The sequence below is a fragment of the Cyrtonyx montezumae genome, unplaced genomic scaffold (assembly GCF_038088225.1).
Source record: "Cyrtonyx montezumae isolate F1298 unplaced genomic scaffold, pur_monq_1.0 scaffold_5, whole genome shotgun sequence".
Classification (NCBI taxonomy): Eukaryota; Metazoa; Chordata; class Aves; order Galliformes; family Odontophoridae; genus Cyrtonyx; species Cyrtonyx montezumae.
Window position 1 is genome coordinate 6,275,081 of NW_027072056.1, and position 26,638 is coordinate 6,301,718.

General features: G+C 39.6%; 1 protein-coding gene across 1 annotated transcript in view; it reads left to right on the forward strand.

The window, feature by feature from the left end:
- The first annotated feature begins 11,317 nt into the window (after positions 1–11,317).
- Positions 11,318–26,638, forward strand: part of PXYLP1 (2-phosphoxylose phosphatase 1) — a 41,101-nt gene continuing 25,780 nt past the window's right edge. The window contains exons 1-2 of the mRNA XM_065748080.1: positions 11,318–11,369; positions 20,223–20,354. Coding sequence (XP_065604152.1) covers positions 20,276–20,354 — 79 coding nt within the window. The 5' untranslated portion in view covers positions 11,318–11,369; positions 20,223–20,275. The remainder of the gene's footprint in view (positions 11,370–20,222; positions 20,355–26,638) is intronic.

Consider the following 26,638-nt stretch of genomic DNA (forward strand, 5'->3'; position numbering starts at 1 on the left):
GTAGAACTTGTGGTTCTGCTGCTTGCAGTAATTTCTTCATAAAGAAACAGCATTTTTTCTTTTTTTCTTTGTGACACCTTGTTTTCACATTTAGAAACAGCGCAATTGAGGCATCATGTGCAATATTGCCACTCTGTGATATGTATCCCCACGAATACTCAGAACTTTCTCAGTTAGGTAACTGACAGCACTGTTGTTGAAAGTCTTGATCAGGGGGCCTCTGTTATTCTGATATGCCCTGACAAACCTCTTGTGACCACAAAGGGGTCCTGCTGGGTTAAGGTGTTGTCCTGATGGGTTGAGATGCCTGTATTTTAATCCTGTGATTGATATGTGCCCAGCTGTGTGACACTGGGGCTTAGAAAAGGAAGGAAGCAATGGGTCAAACCAACTGTTCAAAATGTATTTGTCCAGAGGTCCTAATCTGTTCCAGAAAGTCCTGCAACTAAGTCAGCTGAACTAAGTCCAGTTAGTCATATACATATATGTACTCCATTACATTAGAGCCATGTATGAACAACACAATTCTGTTCACTCTACAAGAGCAATAATAAATGCTTTCTTTCTTATGCTATCCAGAAGAAAGGAAAATATTTGCAAATACAGCCACATAAGGCATCTTCTTCTGTGTCTGCTTAACACCACTGAGAAACAGGGTAGAACCTGCAATTGTTATTTGGGATTTAATCAACCAGTAAAGAGTAGAAGAAAAAATAATGAAAGACATGGTAATATTGCTAGTACATACTTAAATTTCTGTTTGCTTAATTAGTGATGAAAGTGATGAGGCTAAGTGTGATGATATCAGGAAGTTAAGCCTGAGAGGAAGAGATGAAAATGTCTAACATGAGCATGACATACCTCAACCAGCATGTTTGAGAGCTGAACTGAACCAACTCTCTGCAGAGAGACTTTAGGGTTGTAAAGCTGTATTTGTAGATATGCTGAAGAATAAGTTAATAGGCAGCCACTAAAGAAAACAGAAGCTGCTCTAGTGCAATAGAACAGTTACAGAAATGTCAGTGAATTGCTTTTGCACTGTACCCAGACCAATGATTTTGACATTACTGAAAGATTCCTAAAGATATGATGAGACTCAGACTGGGGTTAGTGAGTTAAAATGTACATGAGTCATCAAGGCATTCTGAACTGTAAAACCAGAGATGCCTTTGTTCAGGCATTGGATAGATATGTCACATGACACTTGGAATGGGGCAGAAGTACGCGCAAACAAACTGAATGAAATGACATCAGATTTCAGGTATGTGGTGGCAAAAACAGGCATAGATAACTGCTTTCAAATGGTTTTCCTTCAGAACTGTGAGCAGTTTCTTACTATACTTAAAGGCAGTAGGAATGAGACACAAAGGATGTCAGTCTGTAATTAGCAAACTGAAAATACACTTGCTAATGAACAGGGTACTGTCAGACATGACCTTTTGCTAGATGGAGAGTAAGGACTGTAAAGCACTCAGGAATGTGACTGAGAAACGCAGCCGCAGGCAGGATTCAGACTGCTGAAACTTGTGTTTGTTCTTTTTTACTTTTTGTAAGTACAGAGCCTCAAAATAGTAGAGTACAGAGGCAGCACCAAGATTTAAATTTCCATTCAAATATAAACTCAGATAAAATATTGTCTTGCAGATCAAATGTGCAATAGCTTAGAAGTGACAGAAACACTCCTTTATTAGCAAAGCTGACAGGAAACTTGTCATTGGAGCCATGGCATGTCTCTCTCTCTTCCCAATCTCTTGCACTGATATGAGTCCAAAATTTAAGTTTTAATAAACTTAATGTGGTAGATATTACCAGCTGAATTTTGTTACACAAGACTTGTGACTAAAGCTCCAGAAGATGCCACATTATGGTAGGAAGCATAGAGGACACAAGCTGGATCCCTATTAGCATTCACGAACTTTGAAAGTGATAGCACACCAGCATTTAGATTAGGAGAATGGGAGTATCTGTAGTAGAGAGGAATCTGGATCCATGAAGGAATGTAAGCTTTGCTGTGAACTTTGTAAATAATACCTAGACAATATTAACATACGAGTATTAACTTAATGGTGGATAGATCAGAAATGCAAAGGACTGAATCAGGGAAGAAATGATAAATGGTTATAAACTACAAACTGCAAAGCTCATAGTCTGATGAGACTTCAAATATTTTGATTTGAAACTATCTGAGACAGTGTTGGCACGTGAAAGAGACAGTTTTTCCTCCATTTCATTCTTTATTAGTTTACCTGGTTTCTGTATTAGAAGTAAGCACTGGATATTTACAAGGTCCATCCCAGGTTTCTTGCTCATGGTCATCAAAAGGCATGCACAGACTTAAAGCGAGTGACACACAGAATGAAAGCTTAGCACAGGTAACATTACTTGAGTGATTTCTAAGAACAAGCCAACTCTTTGTTGGATCAGTGTCATGAATAAGTCTTTTCTCATAAACTTTGTTAGTTAATTTGCAGCGTTCTTTGCATCATTCAAGGAAAACTAAAACCCTAATCTTGGATGTGAGGCACATAAAAAGAACATACAGTTATGGTGAAATTATTCAGAAATGAATACCAGTTATGTTGACACTTTCTTCTTTAAATAGCTTGAAATTCAACATTGCACTTTAAAAATATTACTCATTTATATACTGCTAAGAATCAAATACACTGTGATCACTCCATATTAATATGCTCAAATGCTCTCTATGGGGCACCATTCCTAAAGACAGCAAAGATGAATCTTGTAGGGGACAGATTTCTGGCCGTGGTGCAGCCATTAGCTTTCTCTTCATCTGTTCTTTTGGATACCCACTGCAAGTCTGCATTGCAACAGAAGGCCTACCAGTGTAGGAATCCCTACACTTGTCTCCCTTTCTGATGCCCTCCCTAAAAAAAACAAAAGAGAGATTTTTCAGCAGTGTTAAAAAGAAGCTTTTTCTTCAGGAGTTTCATCTTGGGAAGAGGCCAGTAACACCTGTCATCAGTGTAAACTTGGTGCGCTGGAAAACGTTTTTTTTTCTTCTTTTTCCTAACAGTCCTCCTTTGAATTTTTGCATGCATTGTTTAATTCTTGATAAGCAATGTCTTACTCACAGTTATATTTGTATCTGTGAAAATGGGATCTGTTTTCCTATTCCTGTTTCCTCAAGCAATGGAGAATAAGGGAATGCAGGCCATAGGCAAATACAGCAGTTGGGATGTACTTGATCCTGCTTTATTTTTAGGAGAATAAGAATCAGGATCTTCTAAGTAAACCATAAAATGAGTGCTTCCTCCCTTGGATGATGGGGCTGCATTTCACAGTCAGTTATCCTTTGAATTCAGACTGTCAGTTTACCTCTTGGGATAGAGGTCAGACAGAGGACCTGTGCTGTGTTCTGACCACGGGCAGCTGGGGACTGTCTCAGCATCAGCTCGTGGCTGTTAGGTAGCTCAGTGTGTGTCCACTGGCGGCCAAAATACTTGTTAATTCATAGTTATTTCACTGAACTGTATGGGTACCTTAAAGATATTGCCAGAGGAGCAAATTCTGATGATGTGAAACAGTACTCATGCTATTTGGAGATTTTTGGCCAGAATACCAAGCAAAGTGATGTGGTGGGACTGCACATCACTCCAGTGTGCTCCACAGATAGCAGCTGCAGTTCCGTCCTCTGCGTATTCACTTTCTCCTCTGATTTCATCCTTGTAAAACCCAAGTGTATGGTGCTCTGCAAAGATATTTTCAAGATCTTAACAACTTTTGAGTTCATAGTCTTTTACGTGATGGATTTAAAAAATGACCATCTCTAGCAAAGTTAATTTCTTTTGTGTATCCAGACAACTGCATTTCAGGCTGCAAATTGAAAGCATTCTGTGAAGGAAGTGAAATCCTTTTGTTGCAAGTAAAACAGATTAGCAGTTCCCAAATTCCAAGTCCTATGTGAATTATACTTTGTTCTGATTGAGGTGGAAATGTAATTGTACTGGCAAGCATTTGCTGCCGTCATAAATCATTGTTTCCATATGGAGATGGGTTTTCAGTAAAACATGTGTTCTGCTTTCTGTGTCAGGAAAGGCTGGAGTTCTCTGTGTGTTTGTGGGCACTCTGCAATCCTGTGATGCCCTGAAGTGAGCCACAGAACAGCAGTCAGAAGTGTCACTGTTCAGCATCTAGAATCCCTGAATTTCTCTTCTACTCTTCCATAAAACATTCTTTTCTTTCAGATGGTTGGCACGAGTTTTCTAAAAAGAAAGAAAATAAAATAATAAAGAAGTCATGATGATGGATGAGCTTTAATCGGATGTGCTGCTGCTAGCTGGGGGGAACAGCAGCTTCTGTGTGTGCTGTGCAGCTGTTGGCTGGCAGAGGCTCCACTGTGCTGCTCAGCAACTCTGGATGTGGTTTTTAGATAGCAGAAGTAGGGAAAGGCTGCAGGCTTGTGGCTACCCATCTGCAGGGCAGCTTCCACATTGCTGCACAGTCCGTTAGTCAAAAATACTCAAATTTGCACTTCTTTTCCCAGAAGGTGAAAGATGAAGAACCTCAGGGCACGTCCAGCTGAAATCCTATCAGCCTGGCCAGCTGTACAGCATGCGTTGTCTCTCTGCTAGGTGTGGTGACCTGGAGTGTCACCAGGCTGGCGTGTGTCCTGCCCTGGGTGCTGCCTCCTGCCCACGGCCAATGCAGTGCTGACGGGCTGCTGGCACTGCTACGAGCTGCCTGGTGCTGGGTCTGCTTGTGTAGGTTCTGCATAGATGCGTCCAGGTGGGGGCATTGAGGCGCTCCTCCAGGCTGTAGTAGTAGTTACAGAATCTGTTTTAGGGATAGATGAAAAGCTGGCGTTTGAAGCACAGTCTGTGTGTAGGATGAAACCAGTGCTCCTGGCTTCTGTGAGGGGAAGGAGTGATGAGCTGGGAACTGTCTTTGTTGGCCATGAATCCTGGCAGACTTTTGGGGAGTTACAAAATGACTTCACTTGCATTAATGGAACCACGGAATGTATTGAAATTCACGGAATTCCCCTTCGACGAGGACTTGGGAGCCGGCACTTCACGGTTACACTGGATGATCTTAGAGGCCGTCTCCAAACTTGACAATTGCGATACTTCTAAAGGGCGCTTGCGAGTGACGTCACAGCGTCCAGTTGCACCAGGTGAGAAACGAGTGCGGCAGCCGCAGGGCGCTCCACGCCACCGCTCGGATCCCGCGTGGGGCGTGAGCTGGGAAACCACACGGCGCGGTGACGGGGCGGGCTGCCCGCAACGCAAGGAACGCTCGCTCCGCTCGCGCCCAGCCCCGGAGCCCACTCGGCTCCGTCACGCTGACGGTCCGCGGAGGCGGCGCGAGAGCCGCCCGACAGCCGTCGTGGCGCGGGCAGCTCCGCCCCGTCGGGGGAGTCACGGTGAGGGGCGGGGCGAGGCCGTCCCGTGGCGGGCGGCAGGGGGCGCCGGCGGGCGGGGTGGGGGCGGTGCTCGCCCGAGTCGGGGCGCCGGGCGGGCTGCCAGCCGGAGCGGTTGCGGCTCCGGCCCCGGGGAGAGGCGAGAGCGCGGCCGGGCAGGTACGGAGGTGCTGCGGGCGGGGTATCCTGGCTGGCCGCGTCCCGTCGCCGCTGCTGAGCTGCGGTCTGCTTCTCGCCGTCCCGGCCGGGCAGGTGGGACGGCGCACGGAGTGCTGCCTGGGAACGCTCCCCGACGCGTCCCGGCTGCGGCCGCCCTGCCGCCCGCGCCCCACACCCGCAATAACCGGCGGCTGCGGAGCGGCGGAGGGATGGGCGGCCGGGGCGTTACTGCGGCTGCTGGCGGCGGCGGCACGGCTGTCCCGGAGCAACGGCCGGGAACAGTCCGCCCGTCCCGTCCCGTCCCGTCCCGTCCCGCGCCGCTCGCCGAGGAGCGCTCGGCCAACCGGGAACCGCCGCCGAACGCGGGCGGGATCCCGGCGCGGGCTGAGCTCAGCGGGCGGGGGCTGTGCGCTGCCCCGTGTGGCCGGGCCGCCTCCGTAGGGCCACGGCCGCTGAACTTCGCTTCCGAGCCGCGCTCCGCAGACGGACGCGTGGGGCTCAGGGCGCGGCCGGAGCGGCGTGGGCTTAACCCGCGCGCTTATTGAGATGGATCCGTTCGGTTTAATGGCTTTACGCTGTGCGTATGTGTACGCTCACTGGCATGCAAGCAAGCCCGTGAAATGCACTCGCGAGTTCATCAGAATGTACGTGAGCCTTCTTGCTTACTACCCTTTCTGCTAGATAGAATGCGTTGTTCAGAGCTGCTGTGCTTCTTCAATGGACCGCTATTTAATCATCTGTGTGCTGATAGACTGCGGCTGGTGTGGAGTAGTTTGCCTGGATTTCTCTTTTCTTTCATTGACTGTTGCCTTTAGTGTACTTGATAGCAGTCCTTTCCTTTTATATACTTAACCCTGATGATTTTGTCGCCTTGAAAAACTTCCCAGTGTATTTCTGCACTGCAGGATCCTGAAAAGTAATCCTCCACCTCCTGACACAAATGGGCTTGCCATCCAATTTGTGTTCTGATGTGGAGATCTTCTTGGCATTCGAGGCTACACGCAAGTAAACAAGAACTGGTGAAAGTGTAGCTTAAAATGGTAGAATAAGTGGTTAAACAATGTGTTTGTAAGTCCCGTGACCTGACTTTCTGGTTTGGTCGCTGTGCATAGAGGCTGGGACAATGGAAATGACAGGGTAGGAAGTGTGTGACCTTAGGAGCCTTCTGTTTTGCCTGGCATTAATCTGAGACGTGCATCTAGTTCAGACCGTTAATGTTCTCCTTTACAAATTTTATGAATATACTTCTACGTGAGTGAAAAAAAGGACTCAGTAAGTGGATCTATACTTGACTAACTGCATAAACTGTCATGTCTAATAAGTTTCTGTACCCATATTACGATAATAAAGGGGTATTAAGCCAACATATTTTGGCAGTGATTCCTTGTAATACGTATGCCCTGTTTTGACGTCTGTAGAAGAAGGATTATCTCAGACAGACTTTGTAGTGGGAGGGTGTGAGTGGGATGAAAGCAAAAGCTGCTTAATTTTAATCTTCTCTAAAAGGTAACTAAAAGTAGTGTGCATGGTTAAGGCACGTATGCTTTTCTCACTAATGCCTTTTAATTGTAGTCTCTTAAATTTTTAATGTAAACTCAGCAGTACCAAAATGTTAATTTTTATAAGGTCCAGAACATACTGAAACAGTCCCTATTCTGCAGATAGGGAAGCCTTTACGGGATGGCCAGCTCTCTTGTAAAGATCTGACAGGAGCCAAAACCAAGATAGTGTGTATTCCTGCAGCAGTCACAATCTGTTCAGTCTTCTGGCGCTTGGTTACACTGTGTCAGTATTGTAATAGTGAGCTTGCTTTCAGTAAGGCATTCTTCTGTCTTCTGTGCTTTTTTAATTCAAAAAAAAAAAAAAAAAAAAAAAAAAGCACCTTGGAATAAGCACACACAAAACTCAGCGTTTCAAGATGTGCAAAATGATTGACCTCTATGCAGTTTGCTTTCTCTGGTGGTTTTAGATTCTTACCTACTCCTCCCTCATGACCTCCTTAGACAAAAGAAACTTCGAGCATCCTGTGAGATTTCTTATGTAGGCCTTTCTTTTCATAATCTCATATGAGACCTTTGAAACTAGTTTTTGCTTGAATCTTTCTGGATGCTTTTCCTGCTGAAGTTGCAAGGTTTTTGTGTTTTGTTTTTTTTTTTTTTAACTTATGAAAGAGTTTTTCTGAATTTTGAAAGGTTTGTATCTTACCTGCATGTTATTGCCCAGAAGATGAGTGGCAAATTCCTGCAGTCCTAAGATTGGCTTTTAATTGGATTGATGTTCAGGTCTAGTTGCATCTTCTCTTCCTATCGCCAAGGATTTTATTGTAACAATACAAACTCTGCTGGCAGTTGGTATGCAAAAATACCCACTGTGAGATGCACATTGCTCATAAATGCACATCAAAGGAGCACAGGAATGAAATGTTACTAACCACCTACTAGCATGCACTTCATGATTTAGGTATTGGATTTCTGGTTTATGATGGATGCTATAGAGGAGGTGGTGTTACCTTAAGTTGTTCAAGGAGGTGGGGAGAAACATGAAAGCTGAGCCACATTGCCATGCATACTGGTACCAGACGTGCCAGCACACAACAGCCTTGAAGGTGAGGAAGGATTTGTTTTAAACAAATGAAGAAGTCAGTGGTTCACGTGTTGAACAGTGTAAGTTGGTTCAAAACCGCTCCAGCAGAAAGTGGGATTTGAAGTGTTTGAACATAGCCTTTAGTCTTGACTTGCTGTGAGAAGGAATGGAGTCAGTAAGTAAGTGATGCGTTGATTCATGTTTAAGGCTGTGCTTAAAAATACTCTAGCTTGGGTGGGAAACTGCAGTTGAAAATAAGAGCTTAAATTGTGTAGAAAAATGAGGAGAAACCCTAAGCAACTGGGAGAAGACTTTTAAGTATCAATTCAATGCGTGATTTCTACCTACTTGATTTTTAGATTCAAGGTAATTATACTGGAATTGTACTAAAATATTGTAGCACTGATACGAAGGCTATGCTGTGAAATACACTTTTTCTTTGAAATGCTTTTCAGAATGCCTTCTTTGATAAATACAGGCCACTATATGGTATAAATCTCACAAGTATAAATATAAGTGAAAAGAGTTGATCACAAGCTACGTGTTGGATGACAGTGGCTGAAGGATGTAGGAACTTTCCAGAAAGACATCAGAAATACGATACAGACTGTGACATGCTTCGTGTTCCGCTATAATCAGGCTGCTCTTGGTGAAATCTAACTGGAATTCTGTCAAGCAAACATTTGTCTTTGTAAATCAGGGCAGAAAGTTTACACATTTTAGACACAATGCTTCCAGATGGAAGGTAGGTAAGTGTTTGCAGGACCATGTGAGCTTTGACCGTGTAGCTTTTTTTATGGCCTTTTTTTTTTATTTCAGAATTCAAAAAGAATGCTCTTGTTTTTGTGAACAGTATTAGGTGGTCACTGATTGCAGTTGGGTGAGGCTTTTTCTTGGAGAAGAAATAAAGTGGGAAGGGGTATTGTTAGAATCACTGAGTCTCCGATTTTTTTTAAATTTATTTTAAATGAGATGATGTCATTTTATTGTGCCCAGTCAGGGCCTGAGTCATTAATATAATAGTTAATCCCGATTGCATTGTTGCTTTGTGTAGAGCCACAATGAAATTGTAGCTTTCCTGAAAAATGCTCCTACGGTGGATGGTAAATGTGTGATTATCACTGAATGGTTCTGATGATTTAGAGCAAGATTGACAGGCTGCTTCATGTTGTTTAAAAGGATGTAAACTGGGCACTGAAAAGCTAGAGAGCTGACATATTTCATGAACATAACAGATTTTTCTATTGAAATAATTAGACTTATTTGTTCGTGCTTCTTGAGAAAGACATCGATCACAAGTACTGTTCAGATGTAGTATTCAATAACTGTACGCCAGATGTTTCATCTATAGTTTTTCAGCCCTGTTAAACTTCCTGTGTAATAAGAATGAAGTCTATTTCCCCCAGAAAGTTGACGCACAATTAATGTCTTCTATTGTGGAGAAGAGAACAAAACACCACTTTGTCTCCACATCCACTTTGATAAGTTCCCCAATTGCTTATGCAGTGGAAGAAACTTTCTTGTGTTCTCTTCAGGTGATATTCTCAAATGATTAAAAAATAAACCCTGTGAATACTGTGTATATATTTTTGTTAAGGGTTCTTCTAAAAGGATGATGCTTGACACTGTATTTTGCATTCTTCCATAATTGTTCACCTTCTTCGCCACCTTCTCTGGCTATTGTGTTGGCTGACCAATTGCTCATGATGTGTTAGAAGTCTGAATGCAGGCTTGCGTTTCTGTCTGTCAGATCTTCTGGTTACCTTCATGGGGAGCTTTAGATAGGCCAATGTGTTCTGGAAAAAACACCTTCCTGGATCTTAGCAACAAAAATGTATGCAATGAGCCTTTCAAGTGGGACGTCATGTTTAATGCCAGCACTGTTGACCCAAAACTGTTTCCTTTTAAAGAGATAATCAGCCTGCCTGCAACTTTTGTACTCAAATGGTCTCTAATTTTAAGATGACACCTTTCTGGAGGTTAGTCTGTGCTGCTGCCATGGCGAGCAGGGGTAAAAACAAGAGCTGCCTTTGCAGAGCTCTCAGTGTGCTCCCTGTATTATTCCTCATTCATCTGTTCTGCACTCAGACAAACTGACAGCTGAATGAAGTGTTGTGGGAAACAAAGGGGAGCAGAAAATACCGACTATATACTAATGCATTTATCTAATCACCCTTCTGGAGTTAGATGGCAGGAAAACTGACAAAATTGCCTTCCTATCAGTATGAGCTGAAACATTAAACAGACCGAGGTCATAAACAGACCAGTGTAAGATCATCTGGAATGAAAAGAATAAGGACAGACTTGGAGCTCAGATCCACCTTTCTTGAGTGCAAGGGGAGTTACGCAGAGGAAAATGATTTCCCTTGTACTAACAGCATCTCAAATACTGGGGAAGATAAATTGGACCTGGTGTGGGAAAATCTGCTTCTTCCACTTACCAGCTTCCCAGCCTAAACCTCTGACGTAGTCTGTTTATTCAACTTGACCTCACTGACTGATTTCAATTAGTTCTAAGTGAATCCCTGCAACATTTACTTGCTAAGTTAAGGCTTAGAAAAGTGTTTTTCAGCAGCATACATTCTCTGACAATGAAGCAGAGGGAGGCAGATTTGTGTCCAGAAACATGTTCAAAGGCTAATACTGGAAGTGCCTGCAGAAGACAGCCTCGTAGCGGGCAGGAGATTTGTTCAGACAGTTAAAACGGTTAACTAGAAAATCTTAACTAAAAAACAGAAAGTGTAACAACTCAAGCATGCTAGCAGCTTTGCCTTTGTGTGCTTTTCGGAGCTGCATTGTTAACTGATCATCCTTTGACTGTGATCTATGTGTGATTAAGATCTCTGCTTGTACAATTACGAACATATGGTATGCAATTTTGAAATTGTGAGCTTAAAATAATTCAATTCTGGTGTTTTTTTTTTTTAAGAGTTACTTAATTGTGTATGTTCTAGAATGGTTTTGCTGCCAATTAGGATTCAGTTCTGGCTCAGAGCCATCACAAATCATAAGGTTTCTTTCAAGTTTTCTAATAATGTTGAAATAGAATTGCTCAGTTTCCTTTTAGGAAGCAAAACCACTTCCTTTGTATTTGTTTTTACTTTCTCTGCAGCTCAGCGAAGTGGAAGTGTGTCCTGTCTTTGGATAAGGAATATGATGATATTTATGAAGTGGATGAAGATTTGGGCTTATGACAGCTATTAAATTTTTGTTTCCACAGAGACCTCACAGTGACAATACTGACCAGGTGAGTTCACAATGATTTTTGTTTGTTTATTTTCAAATTTCTGCAGTGCAATGTATGCAGCTATTAAGCTGTATGGCACTGGCTGTATTTGCAACCAGAAAGAGCTAGTTGAGGCCAGAGCAAAGCACTGAAAGAGAAGTTTGCCCAAATGGAAGGATCTGCCTAACTAAGTTTAAATGGATCAAAAGAAACTGAAGTGAAGGATACCTCCTCCTTGAAATGCTTCCTGCTCTCTTATATTTGCTATTGAAAGTAGTAAGCCAAATGAGATCTAATAGAAAACCAAACCATGGAAGCTTTTAACAATTCCTGAAGGGAATGTGAAAGTGAGAGGTGTTAAGCTAGCATAGGAATTAGTGTTGTCTTTTCAACACTTATGATTGTGTGTGCTGTAAGTCTGATTTTTTTTTAAAGAGGAACTGCTTATGTTCTTAAGTTATTTAAATACTGCTTAAAGCTTTAGAATTTGACAAATTTGATGTGATTACATTGATAGCTTTTTAACACAACAGTGAAGCTTCTCTGTGATTTGAAAGAGTCTATGCTACATCATTTTCTGTTCAAAATGTAGCTTCAAATTTGCATCTTAAATTCAGAATCATATCCATTTTCATATCAGGTGCTGTTCTCTGAGAGATGTGGTAGATAAGTGTGTTTTTCCCGTTGAATGAGGTGATCTCTGTCATCATTATGGTAATCTAAAATGCGTGGATTCCTTAGGGCTTTTTAAAAATTATTTTTAATACATTTGGACAGGTTAGTAGCTGGCATGGAATAAAAATGTGCTGATGATGAGAGAAAGAGAGGTTAGGAACGGAATGGTGAGAAATTCTGATTATTTGAAGTGTTACAAAAATACACATGGTGGTGGCAGCACGTGTTTGTTTTAATGCTGTTAGTAGTAGAACTTTTTTTTCCTTACTGTTGAATGCAAGGAGTATGTTATAAAAAAATCTCTATAACAGAGAATCTACCTCTTGCAAATATGTTTGTGTAAGACTTGTCCTCAAAACAGTGGTCCAGGGAAGACCAGTGTCACTTGGAGAATGTGGAGTTTTGCACTTGTGTGCAGTATCTCTACGTAGTTGGAAAGAAAACAATTTGTTTTCCAGAATGATTTTTTATTTCCTATGCAGGGTTTGCCATTAATGAGCTTTCAGTGATGTCATTTCATGGGGTTTTTACCATCTTTTACTTAACAGGAGTGTAACAAATTTTTGTACTTTCAAAATTAAAAAATCATAAAAAACATGCTTTTAGTTTTAGATTTTTGGTTCTGTTGATGTGTGTAGGTTCTAAAACCCAGTAGTGTGTGAAGATTCGGCTCACATATTAATAGGAATTGATGATGCTGTCACTTAAAAAACAAACAAAACCAACTAACCAAACAGAAAAAAAATCACGACACAAAACCAGCAATAAAACTACAGTGAGGTCTACAGTGAGGATGTGTTTGGCTTTAGCTTTGATTTTGTGAATTGTGAAGCAGGAAAAATCTGGTAGAAATCTTCTCCAGCATCTTTTTGTCACTGAGCTTTGATGTCTTCCTTGTTAGTGTAATGGTTTAGAAGCAAGCCCAGCAAGATAACCTAGATCAGTCTTGTGACACTGTAGCATGTCACCATTCCTTTTTTAGGATTAATTCTGTGAATGCAAACCTATGGATGCTGTGCTGGATCTAACTAGCAATAGCAGGGATCACATTTACTGCTCACAAGCAGCTCATAAGTAGTAACTAACTCTTGTGGCCGGCAAAATATAAGTAATCTCTAATCTTGTAAGATCTGTTTCCAGCTTTGCATCTATAGAGTTTATTTATTTATTTATTTATTTTGAGGGATAGCCAAGGAGAGAGAAATGCTGTAAGAAGTATGATATATATATCTTTGGTATAGGGACACATTGTATATACGAACTACAGTGGGTATTTTGAATATACACGTACTGACAGATTTAAGATAATCTAAAGCCTACTAGGAAGAGTGAGACTTCTGGCAAAAACTAGGACATGGTCTGGTTGCATTAAACATTCCATAAATGTTTCTGCCTGCAATCCTGTTTTTCTCCTTTGTTTACTGTCAGCTAATTTGGACTCCTGTGAGTTCCTCCCGGCAGGGGCATGTCATCTCTTTGTCATGGTTGATGGGAACAATTGATGTTCTTTATGAATAACATAGCAAAGCTGATAGGAGGAAAAGTTCCTGCCATCAGTGTGCTGCTACAAACTGGGCATGAAGGCAACAAGCTGTTACTGTGTTGAAGGGGAATGTGTTCTGGGAAGAGGGGATGAGGAGGGGGGAAAGGCAAAAGTCTAACTTAAGATTGATTTTTTATTTTTTATTTTTAAAGAGAAGAATGTGCTGGATTTAGAAATTATATTTGAATTGCAGCTCTTCAGAACTCTTCTGGTATATTTTCTTAAAAAAAAAAATTGTGTCCAGTTTCTTGCCTGTTCTGCCATCTACATCCTGCTCCCCATTTCACTGTTTCTGTCTTCCAGCCCTAACTGAAAGGAGCAGAGAATTCATCCATTATGGTGAATAACTTGCTGTAAGCCCTAGCTGTACAAATGGGTTTACCCTGAAATAGAAAACCCTGAGGGAGAAGCTTCTGAGGAACTGCTTTGCTGTGTTTGTACATTGACAAACATTGAAGTCATGTAGAAACAGCCACATGGGACACAGTCATTCTGTCTTAAAATATTGCTTCCTTATCTTACAGTTTCTTTTTTGACTTTGGATTTCCTGGGTTGTTTTTTTACGGTGATGATAGATTGATCGTCTTTAAATTACATAATCCTCCATCCTCCCTACTCACTGTCCTCACTTTTTTCATGGTTAATAAAAAGCAACCAGAATTGTAGCCAAGCAGTTATTTTTCTAAACAGTTCTGTGCATGAAGATTGCTATGTCTGTTTTCAGAAAGAACTTTTCTCTCCCGTAAAAGAATGTCATTCCTGTCTCTCTCCCCACTCCTCAGATTTTTCCTCCAATAGTCACTGCTGAGGAAGAGGCCTTCAAAGCAGTATCTTCAGGCTCATTAAATGTAGTCACTGTAGCATTCTCAGCCTTCTTCAGTCTTTCAACCTTTGAAGCTGAGCAGTGGAAGTGGTTAATCACACCTAGGATTTTGGAACTTTGGAATCTTCATTCCTTAGGGAGATTTGGAGATCTCCCACCTGCTTCTCAGTTTAAGGTGTTTGATACTATATTATTTCTAAATCACTTCCAGCTGAGCTTTAAGATGTTTACCCAACGAGAAGGCTTTGAAACTTATGTAAATCTACTGCACACTGAAAATAATGAGTACTGTATAGGAGGACAAAACTTGAGTAAGAGATCTGTTTGATCTCTTAGCTTTAATGAAGAAAGAGCTTGTGTTGGCAGCTTGGATAGACTGGACAGTGCTGCTGTGCCATTTTCAATAGCTTTTGGATGTCTCAAGAAGACCAACTGTGCCAGTATGAGGATTTAGAACTGAGAAGATAAGGAAGAGATAGAAGAATAGGAGAAAAGAGAAATTTAGATGTAGATATTTAAATGTTCTAAATACCAAAGTAGGTTAAATTTGAGCAACTGAAGTAGCTGTTCAGTTTCTTTTTTTTTTTATTAATCAGGTGCTTGCTGCTGAAATGTTATGTAACTTGAAAATAAAAATTTTAGAGCGTTTTCTAGCTGTTACTTTTTACATATTAATATGCGATTCTGCTCTAGTAGATATTCAGTTCTTTCTGTTGTGGAGTGATACATACTAAAGATTTTTTTAATGATGTCTTTGCTTATCTCATCTTCTGTTAAGGCTCAACAAGCTGCTGACCTGTTGATGCTTTCTGTCAAGTTCTGTGTTTTCCACAGTAGCTGCCTTCCAGCTTAACCATGGGGGGTGGACTAACATACATAATGTCACTGTGTAGGTTTTATTTAATTTTATCCATGATGAGATTTATTTCTCATTAATGCTTTTTAAAAACTGAGTATGTTTTTTCTTCCTGGCAGGAAAATGAAGAATTACAGTTAACAATTATGCCAGTGCTATCTTTGTTGGTTTATGATGCTATTCAAAATACAACATTAGTGGTGCAGGAGTAGTATACTTATTTTAAATCACTGAAATGGAAGTTAACTATAGGAGTTTTGTGAGTGTTTCCTCAATGTGACAATTACAAGCATGAAAAATTAAGCAGGTTGTGCTAACCTCAGCTCTGGTTCTCCTGTGTGATCCTGATTCCTCTCCTCTCCAATTCTTTCCTTAGATCTTTATAGCAGTGGTGGCTTCAGTCATAACTACAATATACTAGTCACTGTTTTTCATGTGGGGAGAGGGATAACAAAACCAAAATAAATAAAGAAACCCACCACCACGTCCTTTAATGCATCAAAGAAAACGTTTGGCTTGTGCTACTTGCTTACACAGATACTTTCTGCAGCTTCTAGTTTAAGGGTATGAAGTTCTTCAGATGTGTGAAAATACCTGGATGCTGTACTTCTGGACGTCAATAGATGGAAAATACACTGCCAGGTAGTCAGCTGCCAAATGACTGGGGAATAGCTGATGGAGCATCATTCATTAGTGTTTTGAAAGTAAGAGCAGAAGTGTTCATCATGATTGTATTGGGAACTGTCAGCCTCATTTCAGGGGCATTCAAAACAGAGCTTCTGTTGGAAAATAAACCTGCAGATGTAGAGGAAAGATAAAAGATGCATCAAAAGGCAATTACAATAAGAAATTCTCAAGTTGCTTATTGCGTTCTGCATGGAAAAGAGATCACATCATAAGTAGGTCCCTGTGTTCTTTCGTGATGTTTTTTCTAAAACTATCTGTGAATGCTCTTCCGAATGAATTTCACGATGTCTGTAGGCTTTCTGTTCTCCCTTGTAGGTGGTATAAGTTTGCAAGAAAATATAGTAGTCTTTGGCATATAGTTAGTTTCAGTCTTAATGCTGTCTTTCTGTTTTGAAGCTTCTATTGCTTTTTGCCATCTCATTGTGACTCCTTTTGCTTGCTTGTGTTTCAGCAATCTGTGTCATTTTTGGCGTGCCACATCAAATAATACAGTGTTTCTATTGAAGCACACTTTGACAAGTGCTATTGATTATTTATGGAGACATGCTATTTTAATCGAGTAAATTCATTTAAGCTGTCATGGTGATTCAGTGTAATAATGTGCTTATATTTCATGTTAAGTAGTAGGTTTGCATTCTAGATGGTTACAGATAATTTAGAGGACACAACAGGTTCAGTGCATTGGTACAGAAATGTGGTGGTGGTGGTTTACTGTCATGTCAGACTTCACGTGAGCTTTGAAAGGATTGATCCAAATGTAGTTTCAAGGCCTGACTTAAAATGTTTCAAAGAAATAGCTCAGCTATTCAACCCAGCATCTCTCTATACTTTTCACGTAAGGAGGGGGGTGCAAGGGCAGAAGGCTGCTCATGCAGTGCTACGTAGCAACACTCAGGCAGTGCTGAACAAAAAGTAGGTTAGTTGTGGCAGCTGCTCTGCTGGGAGCTGCGTGCCTAGCCCGGGCTTCTGGCAGTCTCCTATGTGTGTTTATAGACATGCTGCCCTCCCAGCATTTCTAGGGAGTCATTAAATTTTTCAGTTGAAATGGCCTAAAACAGAATGTGCCGAGCCTGGCGGAGGTATGGGTAATATCCTGACTCCCTGGCCTTTAACTGCAAGATCATTTTTACACTTGTGTGAGCATGCTGTGTCTTACATTAGCACAGGTCTCTCATTGTCTTGTGAAAGTAGGTGAGCATTGGAGAGGCTCTAAATGCTGAGTTGCTCTGGTTATAGTTGAGATTTGAAATTAGTTTTAAAGAAAAAAAGAATATTCTGTGAGTAGGGAGTTGTACTGCATAGGGGGGCTCACTAGTAGCCTTTTAATGATCTGTATTTATATTTGTATTTAATAGAATGCTTTATTAACAGATATTCTTCAAAATATCTGAACTGCTTACTTGTGTCATGCTTGTAATTAGCATTGTCTAAGTAAGTTTTGGGTTCTGTTAGTCTTTTAATCCAGTTCTGCATTCTCTCTTGACTAAAGTCCCATCATCAACGGTGACCATAAATCACTGTTTTTCTGGCACACCTCAGAAGCAATTGCAAGAGTGTTTAGTGCTTAAAATGATGACCTCTGCCTGTCTGCAGCAGTACAAAGGTGCGTGGTCACCTTTGAAAGCAATTACTCCTTACCTGTCTCTGAGGAAAAGAGCCAAGGGCCATGCCTGGTGACTAGCAAGGCAGCGTTGCCAGTTGGTGACCTTTGAGTACTGAGAGCTTATTGGTGGACATGGTGAGATTGGGGCATGACCTGCGTTCTGCCCTGTGTGCAGAGTAAATAGGTAAAGATCAATATGCTCTAAATGTCACGTTCACAGCAGGTGTTTTGCAGCACTGCAGCCTCTGGTTGTGTTTGGTTATGTGGTCGTATATTCTGAAGATGCAGAATGTGCTCTGCTCTGCTCTGCGGTGTGTTTTGTGTTCTGTCTGCACAGGAAAATAGATTTACGGGGAGGTGAGGTTATTTTATTTTTGTCCTTCCTGAGCTTCTTATTATTTTATTTTATTTTATTTTTTATTTTTTATTTTTCATTTTTCATTTTTCATTTTTTATTTTTTATTTTTTATTTTTTATTTTTTATTTTTTATTTTTTATTTTTTATTTTTTATTTTTTATTTTTTATTTTTTATTTTTTATTTTTTATTTTTTATTTTTTATTTTTTATTTTTTATTTTTTATTTTTTATTTTTTATTATTTTTTTATTTTTTTATTTTTTTATTTTTTTATTTTTTTATTTTTTTATTTTTTTATTTTTTATTTTTTTTATTTTTTATTTTTTATTTTTTATTTTATTTTTTATTTTATTTTTTATTTTATTTTTTTATTTTATTTTTTTATTTTATTTTTAATTTTTTTTTAATTTTTTTTATTTTATTTTATTAGCTCCCTTCTTATGATATGCTTCCAAATGCTCCTGTCACTGAATGCTCCCTGTGCTTATTGCACTGTCTTCACTTGGTGTTCTCTGTCAAAGTGCTGCTTTTCTCTGGGAGTACCTCACATGCCAGTACTGCTGAATGGACACTTCAGGTTCAGTCTTATGTTTGCCAGATTCCTGGCTCTGTGATATCAAGTGACAGCTGATGACAGAGGTTGTATTGACAGGTCCTTATTTAAGTTACTCAACAGCAACTTCTCCCATTCGCAGTCAGTTGTAACACACCAACTTTAACTTAGCAGGACAAATGTATTTAAATGAAAAATCTTTCTGCCTTGTTTATCATGACTTAACTATTGCATTTAAAGTGCTTTAAAATTTCTGATCTTGCAACTAAGATTTTAAACTAGTTAAACTTCTGCTCTAAATTGTTTTGGTAGTGTGAGATGTTATCCCCCTTTTCTCCTATCTTGTCATCTTTCCTTTTTCGTGACAGCTTATATGTGTGCAGTAGTTGTATTAATAAATGTAGGCTGTGCACAAGAGCTTTTATTCCTGAGAGTTTTTAATGTGTTTTACCTTCTTCTCCTGTCTGAGTCTCATTTTGCTTTTTTTTTTCCTGTGGTTCCCCTTCTGTTCTCCCATCTGTTTGGTTTAACTGCTTCATTCTCTCCTAGTGTTCTGTATTCACTAATCCTTTTACCTTCCTCCCATCACAGCTTTGTTTAGTTTCTTTGGCTCGAGTTCATTTTGGTTTCAGCATATCTTTCTTTAAGATGTTTAAGGTGAGCTATGATTTTGTGAAACTGGAACTGCTAAAATCATTCCTTCTTTTTCTTTTTTTTTTTTTTTTAACTTTTTAACTGCATGCATATGTCATTTGTGGTGCTCTTGGTATTTTGGAAAAACATTGTAATAGATCTGGTTTCTTGCTTCTCAGCATCTCCATTTTTTTTTCCATTTGCCATAGTTTCTAAAAGCTGTGACAATAGCTTTTCAAGTAAAATGAGACAAAGAGACATAAGTCAAGCAAAATATACATGCACAATACATTTATTTGCAAGTCTCACTGATTTTGTTTCTAAAGCATCACTCCTTATGCTCTTGGTCTCTTTGCTTAGTCTTAAATAAATCACAGTGGTCCAGTTCACAGATCACCACTCCTTCTCAAGACCAACAGTAATAGATAAAACAAGTGATTCATAAGACATTTTCAGATATTAATGACAGACTTTCAAACTTGGATTGCAGTTGGCTTATTAGTGCTCAGAGGCTGGCATCCAGGTCTTGGTGAGATAGTTAGATTTTGGAGTGCAGAACACCGAAGAAGAATTCTGTGATTTGGTAACTAGTACATCTCCCTTTATGAAAAGATAGATAAAAGAGAGATACATTAATTATGTGCTTTATATGTAAGTAATTTCCTTCTCAAAGGCAGGAAAGAAGCAAGAGAAGCCTTATTTTCAAGAGCAAATAAGTACCAGGGCAATAAGAAACACTGCTGGGGGGAAAACACTATTTCTGTCAACATATTTGGATGCACTGTCATAAAGAGAACTTGATTCAAAGAATCGGAGAATCGCAACATACTGTCAGTGCTGGGAAAAGTAATCTCTTGCACATAAAGGCAGCTTTTTTTTTTTTTTCCCCTTAAGAAAAAGAGGAAGGGGAGAACTCCAGTCCCCCCACTGTTCCTTATATGGCCGTCTGTCAGAACAGAGCAGCAGTTCAGCAATTCCTATGCACTTTACTTATTTGGGTATTTTCAGGTGGTTTTATTTTATTTTATGTTGTCTTTTAACTTCTGCATCAAGTTGACATTGTCAAAAGCCTGTTTGGATTTTCTTAGGTAGAGCTGATGCTTCCACATCTGAAATATGTTTACCCATGTTTTGTTGTTTGCAGAAACCATTGACACGTGAAGATGAAACCATGAAGAGAAAGCAGAACGAATAATAATGCTTTTCCGAAACCGGTTTCTGTTCTTGCTGGCTTTGGCAGCCTTACTTGCCTTTTTGAGCCTCAGTCTGCAGTTCTGTAAGTGTATATTCCTTGTGTGTTCTGAGTAAAGTGATCTATAGATGTGTTTTGAAAATGGCCATACATGTTGCTTAAGCATTCTTTTTGTATTTAAATATTTGTAATTTTTTTTCAACAATAGGGGAATAAGAATAAAAGTAGTTCAGTGCATTATATAGGAATGCATACAATCTAGAATCATTTCAAATAAGATTTCAGAGAAAGCTTTAGTTTTGCAGTGTAATTAAGAAATTGAATGTGATTTAGACCTTTCATGAATTTAAGCTTTTGAGTAAAAGCTGCTGCAATTTGTATTTCACATTGCATCAGACTAGACAGGGTTGAGAAAACTGCTGTGGGAGTGTTGAGTGTTGGAACTTACTTATGCCCTCCCTTTAGGAAAATTTAACTGCTTAATTAGCTCATCATAAGTGGTTGATTTCTTTAAGAAAACCAAATTATATAGTACTTCAGATCTGTTAGTTATTAGTTAAGTCAGAGGATGGTCATTTCCTGATGATGAATAGGAAGATGGTCCTGAGTGCGTGCTTGTTTATGTTGACAAATAAGCATTGTACCAAATGACTGCTTATCACCGAGTTTATAAATGGCATTGCTTGCAAGTTGAAGTCGTGTTATGGTCATAGAATACATGCCAATGTAATTATTTGCTGACAGAAGGTAGGCAAGGAAAAAGACATACCTGTAGTATAGGGTGATTTTTTGCTGTCTTGAATCATGGCCCACATCAAAAGCACAGCTAGTAGGTCAGAGGAGGCAATTCTCACCCTCTGTTCTCCTCTCTGAGACTCCATCTGCAGTGCTGCATTCAGTTGTAGACCCCCCCAGTGTCTACAAAGTCATGAGTCTGAATAGAAGGCTGGAGCACCTCTCCTGTGAAGACAGGCTGAGGGAGATGGGGTTGTTCAGCCTTGAGGAAAGAAGGATGCAAGGAGACCTCATTGTGACCTTCCCCTACTTTAAAGGGAGATTATAAACAGGAACGAGATGGACTTTTTATGTGGTAGATAGTGACAGTACAAGGGGTCTTTCTGCCTATATATATACACACACACACACAGATATATATACATATATGTTGGCAGAAAATGTGTGTGTATATAAATATATATATATATACATATATATATAAATGTATGTATATTTGAGTTTGCATAGAGTGAGTAATTTCCTGGCTTGTAGCTACAAATAAATATAGAGGATTACTTTGGATTTAGTGTCTTCTGCATATATTGAGCAGGTGCCTTCTTTCACTGTTAAAAAAAACAATAACAAAACACAGGAAAAAAAAACCAAACCCAGAGCATTGATTTTTATGTTATCTTTAAACTAATTTGCATGTAATAGACAAAACTGTGGCTCCAAATTCCTTTTTCAGCTTCCTGTGAGTGTATGCCTGTTGGTTTGTTTGTAGCTTGTCTTCTTGCAGGCAGTTAGACTTTTTAGGGCTCAGCCCTGATGCTGTGCTGTTGGATATGAAACACATATAGGGTGAAGGTCTTGGAGGAATCTCAGCTGAAATATGAAATTGAACTGTTCACAAGAATGGGTTTTATTTAGAAAAGGTAGAGGAGGTAGATATGTAGAAAGATGAGTCTTCATCAGGAGAGCAAGTTAATTTTCCACTTAATTAATAGACGACACTTGTGCAGGAGGGATTCCAAGAGATAAATAAGTTTGAGGGGTACTTTAAAAAGCACTTGAGAAAAAGCAGCCATCATGCAGCTTAGAGCCAATACCAAAACGCATATCGAAATTTTTATAAAATGAGACCTGCAATACAAGCCAGCAGGGACTAAGTAGCTCAGCATATACAGATAGCCTAATATTTTAACTTCTACCAGCTTTAGCTTGCAGAGAGATTAAATTAAACTTGGAACAAATGCCATCTCCAAAGTTACGGCAAAACTCTCTTCTATCACCATATGGAACTATTATGGATACCACCTGGAGTTTGGAGAACTTAGAAACCAAACTGAAGTCATAAAGCCAGAATTTCATCTTCACTTGCATCCCAGAACAACCAGCAAAATTGTTTTAGAGTGTACAAGAGCCTGGTGAGCTAGCTGCTTTCAAATTAAACATAGCTGTACATTTTTAGCTTGCTCCAAATTATTCTTACTAAGTAGTTTAACATTAAACTAAAGAAATGTTGAGCTTTTAATGAAATGGACTTGCAAATACTTAAGGAAATAAATACATTGTTAATGGAAGTGTACTTTCAGCTCTGTTTAGAGCAGAATCTTCATTTGGTCTTTATGACTTTGTTGTCCCTGCTGATACTAATTGATATTGAGCACTTTACTGTAAAAGGGTATTGAAATACTGGGAATCTTAAGTGTTGAGCTCCGTGGGAGACAGAGAAATGTGGTTTATTATTTGTTGTTTTTTAAATAAAATTCCAATTGCTGTTTGTATTTTTGGCGACGAGGTTTCTTTTACTGCTGATTTAAAGAAAGGCTGTTTGTTGGATCTCTACATACTTAATAGATCTGTACTATTTTTTTTTTTGATTGTTTATTTGTTTTACTGTTGCCAGGCCCATTCTATAGGGTGACTTTCCTTGCGCCGTGTCTAAGATATTGCATAATTCAGAGGTCTGCATCCTTCGCTATTTGATTCTCACTGTTGCACACCATGCCAGTAATGATGTCTTGTTTCACATACAGTTCTGAAAGCAGTATGCTTGCTTTTCATCAAACCATAGAACTTCCAGTTTTTTCCTTCTAAGCTACCTGGTGCAAATTGTGGTTATGTTGCTTTATAATTTGAGACAGATCATGGAATGAAAAATGAGAGTTAATACAAATGTGCCAGCTGTTTTTTTCTCCTGAAGTATTTGATGTGGAAATGTATGTTTTGTGATCTTCTGATAGCAAGTAGCATACAACTTTGAGGAGGAGGACTGGGAATCTTAAAAGATTCTGTTACTTTTCTAAGCAGTGAACACTGAAAATCTGTTTCTCTCTGTGATAGATTCAAATAGAAAACTGAAACATAATTGTATAAATGGTATACAGTTTTTAAACTGCTGTAGTGCAGAGCCCAACTCCCATAAATGTTTGATGCTTTTCCCTTCTTGTCCATACCTGGAACTGAACCAATCTGAAGCCACACCTGTGAGCTCTAGCTGATTCTGAGGTGAAGCAAGCTGTGAAGGCCAAATTCAGAGGGATTTTGGTAGGTTCTGAATCAGTATTACAAATGGACCACGCTGGTATGTCTGGCAACATTACAGTCAATCTGACCTGTAAGGGTTCAGGCATTGCTTGCAGCAATTGGCAGCCCAGTGTTTCAAGTCAGGTGGAATTCAATACTGGTTCACTTCAGTAGACTGTGTTGTGAAAGATCTGGAACTGCTTTATAAGCAATGATTTCTAGAGCTGCAATGAAGTGGAGATGATGGATGTTGCATCTGTCAACAGTCTTTATGCTTGTCTGCCCTTCCTTATAAGGGAAAGTCCCAAGGCAATTGAGAGCTAACAGTTGTCATATCTGAAGTTTAGATACAAAGAAGAGAAACAGTGGGAAAAACTGGACTGCAGAGTCTTGGGTATTGGCAGGCTGGGTCAGAGCCAGATTGATGGATCACATTGTTTCCTGTTCTGATGTTTGTTCTTAGACTCCTTTTCTGAAGTGGTTTCTATGCTCTGATCTGAATGGTTCTGCTTTCTGGTGTTTTTTCCTGAGCCTGGTACTCCATGCACGTAGAGCATACCCTGTATTAGGGCTTAACTTAGTGGTGGATCATTGAGGAAGTTCTCTTCCAAAACTTTTTTGACAGAACTGATAGCTCTGAGTGCTAAAAGTATTTCATTGCAGCAACAGTTGCAGTGAATAGACATCCACCAGTTGGCAAGGCTCTGTGTGACCAGAGCATTGTGTCTGGAATGCTGTGATAGCAGAGTTGCAGAAGTTTGGAGCAGTTGGTTCGTGTTTGTCAAACATGTGCTGGATGGGTTTGCTGGATCAAATCAAATTCTCTCATATGCTGGAATATTGAGCTCCTAATTTCTTCACTTATTTATTTGAGTGTTGTGGGCACTTCATATTTTATGAGGACTGGAGAGAGCACCATATGCAATCTTATCAGAATGTAGGAGATGGTGGCTGTACACAGACCCTCTCAGAAAAGTGTTTGCTTTAATAACCCCATCCCATCTGGTGTGATTACTGCTGTTTGAATCCTTGCTGTGTGACCAGATACATCTGTGCAAGAGTAAGGTTGAGGCACATGGTGCTCAGCATCCTTACTATCACTCACTTTAGCTCCTACTGTAAAACCCACTGCAGTGTGGTGGATGCTGTTGAAGAAGCGTTCAGATGAGGTGCTAAGGGATTTGATTTAGTAGTTCAGTGGGTAGGGATGGTGATAGGAGGATGGTTGGACTAGATGATCTTGTAGGTCCTTTCCAACCTATGAACCTATGCTCTGATTGTTTGGAGGGAAGGCTCCAGAGCAGAGTGTGGCTGTGCCAGATGCTCAGCAGGGACTTGCAGTTGGGAGTTACATGGAAAATGATGGGTATAAGTACTCCTGTTGAGTCTCTCCCCTTGCAAAGCCTCACCTCATTAATCTGGGGCTGCACTTTGGAGGAGCCTCCAGTCAGGACCAGAATGGGGATGTGAGCTGCACCAACACCCCTACATCCAGAGAATTGTAATGAGATACTGGGAAGAGCTGGGGTGTGCAAAGGCTGTGAATAAGTGTGTGACTTGGGTTCTTCCAACATGTAATTTCTGAAGAGGAGATTGGGAGAGGGTCCCTTACACCAGAGGTATTGACCAAGAAGCATTTGACAGTTTCTAGTTGGGATATGTATCCAGAAGTGAATTCGTTACCATCCCTTTCCCTTCCTTACCACTTCCTTACCAGTAATTACGTCCTTAACAGTGATTACTGGTGTTTCATATTTTAATAATATAACTTGTCATACCTCTTTTTCTAGAAAGATATATATATAAAAAACCAACAGCTTTGCAATCATTTCTCGAGGCAGACAACTTGTTTTTGTGATTTGCTACCTGCATGCTAAATTAAAAGGACCAGTATCTCCCCTCCTGTGTTCTGCATTCAAAAGCATGGCAAGTTTTCCAGAAATGTTTTTTTTTCTCCTTTGTACTAATTTAATCTATATATAAAAGGAAAAGCCTCCCACTATTAATATGTGCAAGGCTGTGTACTTGTTAGTGGTGAATGAAGAAAGCTGATTGTAAGTGCAGCTTTTTTTTTTTTTTTTTGTCAAAGCTGGCTTGTATGTTTTAATGGGAGATTTTAGTAAGATGTGGGTTTTTTTGTGACTTTTAAATGTGGTATAGTGCACTGTTCTGTAAGCAGGATACATGTTTGCATTTTGTAGAAAGAGGAAACATGAGAGGAGACATGGGGAATACCTCAGTGTGATATTATGGGATAGTCTTACTTTCTCCCACAAAAATGGAGCAATTGTTTTAAAATATATACTTTAAAAAATAAATGGGGTTAAGTTGCTTCAGACATGATCTGACCAGTAGAAGTTACTTGGCAGGCTACAGAACTTCATAAACCTTTAAATATATGTTTTGGCTCCATCCATCATGGTTAGTTGAGCTGTATTTATACAGTTTCATCTGAGCTGTTAAAACATACAGTTGGAGGCTTTTGTTAATAAAGCCTAATGGCTCTCAAAATGAACTGCAGCTCACTTGATAGGATTTAACAAGTCTGTACTGCAGTAATGAGTTAAATCTAGGGTGAAGAAGATGAGACTAGAAAATTGTCATCATTTCTCTTGAAACCCAACTCATATCATTCTTCTCATTCCTACAAGAAATTTTCAAGTATTCAAATCATGTCGAATTATATATTTTAATAATACTTTGCAGGTGTTTTTTTAATTAAGGGTAAGCAACTTCTTAGGGACTGTCTCATAGTTATGTTCCTTTATTTAATTATTTGGATTTTGTGTGAATGGTAAACAGCCAAGGAGAATGAACATTAGAATAAGATAAAAATGTTCATAAATATTTGCAGTAATTAATATTGTTGTTAGTCTTTACATTGATTAATGTATTGGTCTTATTTCCCTCTCTCTATGTATATTTGATCTGGGAGTGCTGCTAGTTGTTAAGCCATCTTTGTTGAAATACCTGTGCTTTCATTATATCATTCCTGTCAAATTGGGCTCTTGTACTAATTGCAAATAAATCACAAATAGGTACCACCAGCAAATGATTATGTTATTCAAACAAACTTGACCTATCTCTTTGTCAAGCACATGGATGATATCTTTATATTTCTG